At 31.0% G+C, this 11520-nt stretch overlaps 1 protein-coding gene across 2 annotated transcripts in view; it reads left to right on the top strand.

Moving 5' to 3' along the window:
* The window catches only part of LOC106688475 (uncharacterized), an 18996-nt gene extending 8909 nt beyond the window's left edge, over positions 1-10087 (top strand). Inside the window, exon 2 of one of the 2 annotated variants that reach the window (XM_014432955.2) lies at positions 9444-10087. In XM_014432955.2, the coding sequence (XP_014288441.1) occupies positions 9444-10039 (596 nt within the window). In that variant the 3' untranslated portion in view covers positions 10040-10087. Of the gene's footprint in view, positions 1-2015; positions 2460-9443 lie in introns of those variants that run through there. The other variant, XM_014432957.2, reaches the window with a different exon arrangement.
* The last annotated feature ends 1433 nt before the right edge of the window (positions 10088-11520 follow it).

Below are 11520 nucleotides of genomic sequence, written 5' to 3'. Positions count from 1 at the left end.
ATAAACAAAACCATATTTACTTATTTTATGCCGACGTTTCGACCTGAGTTTCAGGTCTTCATCAGGGCTATAGAACAAAAGAGATAACAACAACAAACATAAATAAACAAAACCATATTTATTTATTTTATGCCGTCGTTTCGACCTGAGTTTCAGGTCTTCATCAGGGCTATAGAACAAAAGAGATAACAACAACTACAACTCTTTGTTAAAACTCTTTGCTGACCACACCCCCCGACAAACTTCTCCAAGCAATAATCTACGGTCAACTATCTACACCTCATAATATAATATAATTATAATCGAAATATAATCGTATAAATATAATGTACTATACTAAGAAGGAGAAGAAACACAGAAAGAAAAAGGGATTTAGTGATCCAATAAATACAGTTAAACCCTCTGTTGATCGAAAAGTTCATAATATCTTCAGAGAATTATAATTCTGACTGAAAAGTCAGGATAGAGTCGAAAGAGGAGAAGTCCAAATCATATACAAAAGGACAGAAAACCAGGTGGGGATTTTTGAATAATTTGTGTCAAAGTGAATGATTGTGAAACATTAATAAAAAAAAATATATATAACTAACAATTTTTTTATTGTTTTTTCTGTGCACAAAACTAATATTGTAAATTAAAAATTATTTTGTTAATGTATGTAAAATATTGTAAATTGAAAATCCTGTTTTTTGTTTGTATAAGAAAAATTATGTTAAACTTAATTTGAAAAAATGAATATTTAACAGGGTGTGTTGAAGTGTGATATAAAAATTCATTTTTATTATAACTAGCTGCTCTGTGGCAAACAGTGAATATATCGATTGTAGTTCACTAACCGTTATGTTCTTTTGTTTGTCTATGAGTAGTTGTCAAGCCTTTGTTGTGAACTTGTGTTCTTTGTTTTCTAGAATAAGAGCTATCATCATAGTGTTAATTGTAAGAACGTTTTATGTTATATAACTGTAACAAATGAAAACGTAAAAACATTTTATTTGTGTCCACCACATCCATGTTCAACACTTAGCCTTGATAAAAGCTCGAAATTTTGGCACTAATAACTTTGTTTAAGCTTATTTGTGTTCTTCACTGACCAGACTTATATCCGCAATCAACTATCAACTTATCACTATCACATTGTTCACACTTTTTTTGATATGAGTCCACAAGTTAAGGTACCTAGTTTTTCTGATAAAAATCAGGTGTAATGTTACTAATTGAATCTTAAAATCAATGAATTTATTATTTAATTCATCATAGTGTTAACACCAGTACTCATTAATTTACTATATGCAGGGCTGGATTTAAAGTTTGGATGCTTCTATGATAAAAAGTTTTCATGCCCCCGCATTGTAACATTGAAGTGGAGACTGACAGTCGGTGAGGCATTTTCTCAAGGAAAGAATGGTTAAGAGGACAGTTTTCATTTTATCATACAATAACATCACTTATCATTTATTAAAAGGCTTATTCCTTACTCATAAATATTTTCTTAATTATATAAACATTTTTTTTTTTTTTTTAGCATGTGTCTCCCCACACCCTTTCCTCCCGGCATTGTGGACCTCTAGGATAAGGCCTTGTGGTCCTAATAGGCAAATCCAGCTCTGACTGTAGAATTATTATTTTTTTTTAAATTTATTGCATTGAAGATTCCTCCACATCTGCTATTCATCCAATTGTCTCTTTGTTATTTTAGACTTGCTGTCATTATTATTTGTTTCAAATAATTTTATAAATGAAATAGTTGCAAAAATATTTCAGTAAAAGTTTTGTAATACAAAATAGCATTAAAATATGAGTTCTGTACATTTGGATATAGAGATGTTAATAAAAATAAATTTTTAATCTACTTATGTTCCAAAACACATTTAGTTTGATAAACAGAGCACCAGTTATGAAAAATAATAAATAATAATGTAATAAAGTATTTTTCTTTTAAAGAGATTTTTTTTTTTAATGTTATTACTTTTCATGCAACATCATGCATAGATCTCATATTTTTTTTTTCTTTCCAGTCGACATCAGTGATGAAAATTTCAAAGCTGTGAAAAAGCACCTCTTTAAATTTGTTGATAATTTTGGGTTTCCATTGCTTGCTATGGACATTATGAGTTGTAAATGTATGAGGCCAGCATTCAGTCTTCTTCAATTGTTAGGCCCTGCAGCAGACTTTGTAGGATTTGAGGTGGATCAGGAAAAGCTGAAAGAGGGAGATATACTGGCTGTTGCCCATTCAATGACAGCTGGTTCAGCGATTACTTGCGGCCAGCAAAAGCCTGAATTCTGGGGAAGTGTTATTTTCCCACTTCCATTTGTTGCAGATATTTTGTTTAAAAAAATTGGTGATATTAAAGAAGCACATGATCCTCTACTAGCTCTTGGGGTCTTGTTGGCGCTGCTTATTATGAATGGATATATTCCCTAAACTTTTGAAAGCAATATAAAAGCATTTTTACATAGTTTTTGTTTGTTTTTTCATAAATATTATTCATCACAGTTAATTATATTTAAGGATGGATTATTTAATTTAATCCCTTAGTTAAATATACTTAAAATTTTTCATAACTTATTTTGAACCTTGTATATCTTCTTTTAGGATATATGTATATATAACATAACACTTGGTAAAGGATAATTGAGAAAAGTTTTCTATTAAGTGTTTAAATTTTAACTATTTCCAAAGCACAATTAAGATTCTTATTTATTTACAGAACTTTATACCTAAAAACATTATTTTAAATGATCAAACTATTGATATATAAATATGTGTAAAGGGTATATAGTATGTAACAATACATATTTCAATAAATAAGTAGTATTTTAAGTTTTGTTTGTTTAGACTAACCATTACTATAAATAATTAACATTAACTTTTGTTTTATTAATTTTAAGATGTATATATTTATATATATATATATTATATATCTGTGGTATATATAATTTTTATACTTCAAAAATATAAATATTATATAAGCAACTTCTTTTTTGATTCTACGAATTTGATTGCAGTTTTTATTAAAAATGAATAAGTAAAATGAAATAATTCACAATCAATGAAAATTATAATGATAATTTGTTTGTGTTATTTGAAAAAGGGGTATTAGGATTCAGATATATTTTTCTTTACAGTTGCATACCAGAGTGAGTCATTAAGAAGTGCATTTGATTTTGAGAAGACTTTGAGGAGGCTAGAGCATGCCTTATATAATTTATCGTATCCCCTGTACTCAATGGAAGTAATGAATATAACAAAATTTGAACCAGAGATATTAAAGTATTTTCTTCTCTATTTTCCCATTGGTGAAATAACTGTACTTGACCTCGAAAAAGCCGCTGTTTATGCTTCTCATGGTGCTTCTGCCATTTTCATAATCATTTGTGATTTCCAGCAAAGCCACTGGTATTATATCTTTTCATTACTAGGATTTATTGCTGAAGAGTCTGTTGATAGCAAAATGTGTGAAGCTACACGAATAATGGTCATGGCTGCTGCTGTTGGTCTTTATGCCACACTTATAAATCAGACAATACCAAATCTTCTCTTTAAAGATTCCTGAAGGTTTCATCCATTGAAGTGATATATTAACATTACTGGACATAAATTTCATTCAACTATTAAAGTTAATAAATCATTAATAATCAAATTCATCGAAAAGAGAAGGATCAAAAGTCTGTAATGAGATGAAGAAACACTTTCATATATTCTTGATAAAATAAACGTAATGATAACATGATTATGGGGGAATTAAAAAAAATCCAGATGTTCAATACCTAATAAGATGAAGATATAGGTATTGTATTAAATTCAATACATTTCGAATACAAAATAAAGCTAAATTGAACCATTATTTACTGCTACTCCGCTTTTATCTATTAATAAATATGTTGAGGTTGCTAAAGTCATTGATTTGCTTTAGTATTGGAACATCTGAAAAAAAAGATTTTTGATTTTATTTGGAATCGCCTGTAATCCCAAAATAATGTTGTTCATTTGGAATAGTATCTCTATTGGAGCCATCCTTCAGACTTTTCCAAAGCTAGGAAGGCAGCCACAAAATAACGCCAGTATACAGTCAAATCTACAGAAGATGTCAAACACAAAGTATAATAGAAATTTATTTTGTCAGATGTGCCACTATTAAAGCTAAACAATAAGATAAACTGCTAATATGATGTTTAAACCACTTAACATTTGTTTCTCTTGTGTTTTTTATATATGTTCTTTAGAAAATAGTGAACATAAATAATATGGTTTTAATGGAAGAAAGAATCCTCTGACCCTTCAATATCTAAAACTTGGCTGTTGAGTGTGACCCAGGTCAGATTCTAAAACCATTGTTTAAAAATTCATAGTACAATTTGTTAATAATTTATGCAACAATAAGTTTTAAGCTTTTGAATACAAAATAAAATTCACAACTTTAACTAATTTCTGAAAGTAATAATGTGAACTTATATAAGTATACTATATATGTTGATTTTTATATTTTTAAATTAGGAGGGGGGAGGGATCATTAATGAGTAAATAACCTTTACTACATAATAATTGAAACATTCTGTTTTTAATTGAAATTATAGTTAGTCAGCTACTCTGTGATGCAATGTCTGTGGAAAGCTGTAAGAAATATTAAACTTAATAACTTGAGACCGGATTTTTGTGCAATTACATATTTTGTTCAGCTTCAACTTTCACCTGACCTTTACAGAAATTCGAATCATGGAAAACACATTCATATAACACTATGTTTATTTTTGCACAAAATAACAAGTTTTGGGGTTGGAAAAAATTTTGCATGTTTTAGGTTGTTCTTTTTTGCACAAAATTCACGTTTTTGCTCTATTTGTGATAAATTTTGATTTGTTTGCATAAAATTTAATGCCTAAACTAAATTTCTCATATTAAACATATATGGGTGCATGTTTGCCAATATTCATTCTTAGTCGGTCTTGTTTTCCATTTTTAATTTATATTTAGTAATTGATAAATTTGAGATTATGCAGAACATATGAAGCTGAAAGAATACAAGTAAAGAATATTCTTGAAATTGTATTAACTAGTGATTTTGGGTACATTTGAAAGTCTCTCTAGAATAAGCTTGTTATTGATAATGTTCAAAGTTCTTGTTTTTAACTTTTACCACTCCACCTTTTTGGTGGGCATGAAGGCCTTTCAGTCTTCCCTCTGACTCTGTTGTGAATATTAGGAATTTCAATTTTTTTTTTCTTTTATATACTATAATATATTAGCTATGTATATTATTTTAAATAAAAATCAAACCAATATCAATTTGTCTGATATGAATATTAAAATATACTATAATGAATATTTAATCAAACTTTTTAAAATTTTCCTAAATTGTCCCATTACTTTTTAGTTTGTTGGTTAGTGGTATAATACAAATTAAAAACCTAAGCAGAAAAACATGATATGTGAAATTGTTTGGGGAAATTAAAAAGGAATTTTGATAAGAAGAATATTTTTGAATATTCCTTTCTACAAGCATATTCTTTTTAAAACATAAAATTGCGATTTAAGTTAAATTATGATTTTGTACATTTTTGGATTTTTACTGTATGTTCTACAGTTTTTTTACTGCATAGAAATCCGGCCTCTAGTAATGAACATTGAAGTATTGTCAAATAAATAAAGTTTTAAAAAATTAAAATAATTATGGTCTGGTTGACTAGTCTGTAAAATGTTGGACAGGTCTATTGCCAGATCTTTTATTTCTTAGTTATGTTATCAGCCCAAGTTTTTTTAAAAATTAACAGATTGTTTCAAAAATCTTTGTCTACGAACACCTTCAAACAACATTACTCTATCCTCCTTCACTATAACTAGAGATATAGGGACATTTTTGGGGCAATAAGTTGTACTTTGAGGAGAAATCAAATTCTAAAATAAGATCTTCAAAAGAAAAACTAGCATTATCTCCTCATAAGCGGTATTGAAATCAGTTAACCATTTTAGCACTAGACTAGTTTTGTAAAAATTATTGTATTAATAACTCAGAACCAATATGCATTGATTTAACTATTGAAATTAACAATATGCTATATTATGGAAATGAAAAGGTCGTAAAATAATATAAATAAAATAAAATAAACGAAAGAATACAATAATTTGTGTATAATGTTTTGCGACATTATCGTTAGTCATTAATTTCCTATTCGCATAAGTCTTTGTTGTGGTTAAAGTGAATCATATTTGAAAGAATACCTCGAGGTGGCTGTGTAGAAAAAAATCCTGGCACGAATTTAAGAGGGAGGTACTCTACATTAGAAGACCACGACTATGATTAACAGGATAATTGCTGAGCTTTATGGGTATTCGCCGTAATCTTCGCAGAATGAAAAATTCATTCCATAAGGTATTCGTTTACGGTTATGAAGGGGATGGTAAGTCTTACAGACATTTGCTGAAGTTTCTTGCAGAAACGGAAACTTAGTGAAGTGTCTTAAGGTCTTCGCTGTCGGTCCTGATGAAAGGTCAGAGTTGATGGAGAGGATAGGGGAGGTGACTGATAAGAACAAGCTTGAAATAAGAACATATGAGTCAATTTCCCAAGTCGTGGAAGAATATATTGATCCACATCACATCAGATGTTACTACTTGATGTTACTGAGGAATGTTTTTTTTTTTTCAGATCCCTCTGAAGCAATAGTAAATATATGAAAGAGCAACACTATGCTATGGAAAACTAACATAATTCAAAAACTGAAGCATATTATGTTATATTTTATTGATGTGATTTCCGAGTTGGTTCTATTGTTGAGATATCTGGAGGTGAGGGACCTCCGTTTGACGATGAAAAAAATAAATAAATAACGAGATATCACGTTTAAAAAAAATTAGGGGTTAGGGGAAAGAAGAAAAAAGAGGGAATACAAGGAGAGGTCAAATGGTTATGTTAACAGGATTGATGGGACCCTTCCTGCCCTGCGACCTCGCTGGAAGGGGGTGGGGTGAGAGAAGGGAATAATGGGTTAAAGGAAGTGAGTGTATTTTGATATCGCTGAAGGGACTTCACGGCTGTTGGGTATAAGTAGTGTAGTAGCCCAGTCCGTTGGTAGCTGAGCTAGTTGAAGTGCTAACTTTGCAGTGGCTCCATGTTCAATTATAACACGGCCTTGTGATATGCCCAAACTGGACAAGCGTAGCGCAATTAGTTTATAGTTTAGTCGGAAGAGGAAAAAATCAAATTCATGGAATTTAGTGAAGTCTCAATATTGAGTTTTAGAAGTTCTATTTGGACACTTAACTATATTAAGCGATCATCGCTATTGCTTTGTCACGCTATGTACAGTTCATAAACGAACCAAGTACAACTGAGCTACCATAGCACTATACTTGTCCAGTCAGGACATAACCTTAGGGAACAACTCGTGCAGTTAGTCTTAATGAACCTGTTCGACCGTGACAGTGTAGGTACTTGGTCCAATCAAGACGATTTCCTAGATACATGTATTTTAAACAGCGTTTAAAGTTTTTTATTATTTTTTTAATGTACTGTGATATAAATAATGATTCTCAATTGTAGATGGTTGATTTTATTTAATGAAAAATACATCATCATGAATTAATATTTAGTATTTTTAATTTATGAAAAGTAAAAATGATTTTAATACTAATAAAAATTTATTGTTATAAGATAAAATCTATTTTCTCTAAAGTAAGATTTTCAGTTAAGATTTATACCATGAGAGTGCCTTATGTAGTTTGTTGGGTACTATTGGATTGCTGTTTTAGACTCTATGAGATTTTTATGTTTAAATTAGTTCCAAGCAATCTAAACTAGTTCAGTCTCTTAATTATGCACTAATGTTATATTGTAAACGCAATATATGCGATTAAGATTAATATGCAATCGATTTGCTGATATAAACTCGTTTATTACTCCTGTCTAGTAAAATATTTTAGTGGGTTCTCTATTTACCCATCTCGCTTACGAGAAGAAAATATCAATTTTTTCTTATGATTTTTCCCAATCATTCACGTCTAGTTATTATTACAGGTCTGTATTAGAGGGATAGATTAGGCATTTGCAGCGTTTCAAAATGAAAGTTAAAAAGGCATTGTGAGAATATTATATTTTAGGAGATAAAGTAAAAAATGTATTATATATTTTAGCAAAAAACAAGTATTTTGTATTTTTAAGGAATGAAATACAAAATACTGAAAGAAATATTTATCCAGAGGAGTGAAATACAAAGTAATATCTTTTATTTAAAATTCTTTTGTAACATAATGCTTACAAGTACTTGAGATACAGAGAGAGAAATAGTTATATTATAAAATACAAAGGAGTATTTTGAATTTATAATACTATTCTTACCAAACAATTCACATTAATTATTAATAGGAATACTTTTCTTTCAAAATATTGAACTTATTTTCTATTTGAAGTATAAATTTCGCCCAATTCTACAAAACTTTTCTAATGTCATGTATATGTGATTTTAACACTGTCTGTATATAAAACATTAAATTCCGTTACGAAATATAAAGTCTAGTTAGGTATCATCATGGACTAGAATTTTCTAATAAAATATCTTTTTTGATTATATCACCTCGAATCCCTTTATTTTCCCAGTATTGTCATCTGTAGCATATCTTTTCACAGAGAAGTTAAAAATATCAGTAATTGTAGGAAATTAGTATTGATCCCTTAAGGAGGTATTTTATCATCAAACCCAATTATTTATAACTTTGACTATCCCTATTACTTGAATTTTCTACTTATGACTTCTAAAGATTAATTCCGAAATTCCACATTTTACGTTATTATTCTAATCCATTTATCAATTCGTGTAGTTTATAATTGTTGTCATTATTATTATGCTTTATTTTTGGCATTTTACTCAAACCTTTCGGCATGTATTGAAAATATGTGCCCCATAAGAAAAACTTCGCACAGGATTATTATGAAATCGTGGCTGAATAAACTTTCCAATGAAGACAGTACTAGCGCAGCAGACCAGTTCTCTGCTTCAGGAGCAGTCTTCTCGTCGAATTTTGTGATAGTGTGTCAGTCAGTTTTGTATCAATAATGTGTGTAGTAGAGGTTGGGGTGTCCAGAATTGAAAGTTTTTTTATTTATTTTATTTTTAAGTCAGTTACAAATTTGGTATATCCAGTCCTTGTCAAGGCGACGATTAGTCCCAGACCTAATTGGCGTAAGTCCATATTGGTCAATTGTAAGTCGCATGTTATATATGAGAATTTTGTTTTTAAGAGGTAAATTTCTGCTTTAAGTGAGACAGAGCAATATAATGCAGTGAGTGAGTGACCTTCCTTTTGTTTTGAATGCCCAAAGGAGGACTGTGAAAGAAAACAAAACATATATTCTATACATATACATAAAACATTTGTTTATTATGTTTCAAGCCAATTCTGCTTTAAGTCCCATTACTCGGTTTTGGTGTATTTTTTCCTTTTTCAGTGCTTCAACCTATTGGAGATGGCGATATTAGGAAATTGATAAGCAATGTGCTGAAGCGGATAGACCGTGCTACGAAGGTATTCTTCTTTCCACTGGTAACGACAGAAGTGCTCAGCGAGGGCTGCCTAAAAGATTGTCGGCTAGCCGTTTTTAACTTGTTATTTCCAGCAATAGATTATTTTTTGGTTCCTGTTGACGAGACCGTATTATTTATAACACGAACTGGATGTGCTTTAGAAATCTTGTGGTGTAACTACATGGTAGCCGATTGGAAAGATGTATATTTGATAGTACCTTACGTGGTTAACGAGTTGTCTTGGGAAGAAACGGTTGGAAGTAGTAGCCTTTTACTGTTGTCCTCATACTCCTGCCTAGTCACGGCCATGTACTTCACATCAGGTCAGCCTGAATTCCTCAGCATACTGGATATACTTACTCATAAAGAAAAAACAGATGAGAAAACTCCAGATGAGAAAACCCCAGATGAGAAAACCCCAGATGAGAAAACCTCAGATGAGAAATCTCCTGATCCAGGAATTTCAAATGAAGGATGTCCAACTTCTTGTTCCGAAACTCCAAATAATTCTGGTTGTTAAATGTTTATATATACATATATGTATATATTTTAATAAACGAATTCATTTTGACTCAAATAATCCTTTTATTAATCATATAAAGACAAACTTAATTTAGACAGAAAATATATTTTACGGGAGTAATAAACAATATCATTTGGTTTTTAAAATTTAGATCGGTAAAATGGTGATGAGAGTTAACCGAAAGAATATCACTTAAGTACTGAGAGTATAGATGCGTTGGTGCCGTTTTTTCTCCCAGTAGGTGCAAATTGTTCCATGTCGTGTACTAAATGAACTGGAGTATCGCATATGTCAGGCTTGAAAACATTTTGAAGGTCAAGCAAGACCTCTGGTAGTTCCAAAATCCACTTGTCATTTTATTCCCCTAAGTGACTCATTGATGGTCTTTTCACGATGAGCTCTTTCAGTGTGTCATTCTCTAGCGGCTTGGCTTGTAGCTGCCAGTCGATTAGAGTTCAATTTCCAGATTAACAGAGGTTTTGGTCCTGTCTTGGTATCGAGTATCACCATCGAGTGTAATGGTCAATCCACGTTTGTAAAGTACTTCCTTTTGATGGTTGCAGAGGGCCAACCACATCAACATGAGCTAAATCGAAACGTCCATTAGGTGTTTCGATTGGTTTGAGAGATCATGGCTCATGGCGATTGTTCTTAGAACATTCTCGAATTCATTGCTTGATCTCGAGCTGCATAAAGGCCATACGAATCGTTAAGAAATTAAGTGAGATGTGGTTCGACCGCTAAGAAGAGATGAACAGAGAAATTGTTGAAAAATCTCAAATCCGGAGCAGCTCTGCCACTTAAAACATCACAGTATAAATCGATATTTTTTGGATTAATTTTTTTTATTGAAAGGTTAGTTCAGGAATTTAGAAGATGAAAGAGTTTATCGTCCGTAATTTGTGCTATCATTGGTCATTAGTATGGGGGAAATGTTTTCGAAATAGATTCGTTTATTGACAAAGCGTCAGCTGATGTGTTTTCGGAGCCTTTGACGTGCCTGTGCCAGTCGAAAATTGGCTTATGCAGGTCAAATGACGTTTTTGCCTAGGTGACATCTTCTACCCATCGGTTTAGGAAGCGTATATAAGAGGGCTATAACCAACATATAGACTAAATTTTCTGTCTTCCATAAAAAAATAAATGTTTGAATAACTTGCTAATAATTCTCTATCTAGTAGTTTTTTTTCTGCTTTATTTAATTTTCTTGAATAAATGCCTAGTGCTGTGGTTCATTATTTTTCAATTGATAAACTGCACCACCTACTGTAATGTCGGATGCATCAGTCAAAAGAGATATCTTCGAATCGGTATCAGGGAAATCAAGCATTGTGTTTGTTTAGAGAGTTTTGCATTCCTTAAAAACCAAGTCCATTTCAGGAGCCCAAATTATTTTCGCTGTTCATGGTTAAATGGAGAGATGCTTGAATTTGAGCCACTCGAGGTAAGGATGGGATATCTGAAGCAAAGTATCGATA

Source organism: Halyomorpha halys, unplaced genomic scaffold (genome assembly GCF_000696795.3).
Source record: "Halyomorpha halys isolate HHAL.00 unplaced genomic scaffold, Hhal_1.1 Scaffold1136.1, whole genome shotgun sequence".
NCBI classification, from domain to species: Eukaryota; Metazoa; Arthropoda; class Insecta; order Hemiptera; family Pentatomidae; genus Halyomorpha; species Halyomorpha halys.
This window is presented reverse-complemented; position numbering and strand designations above follow the sequence as displayed.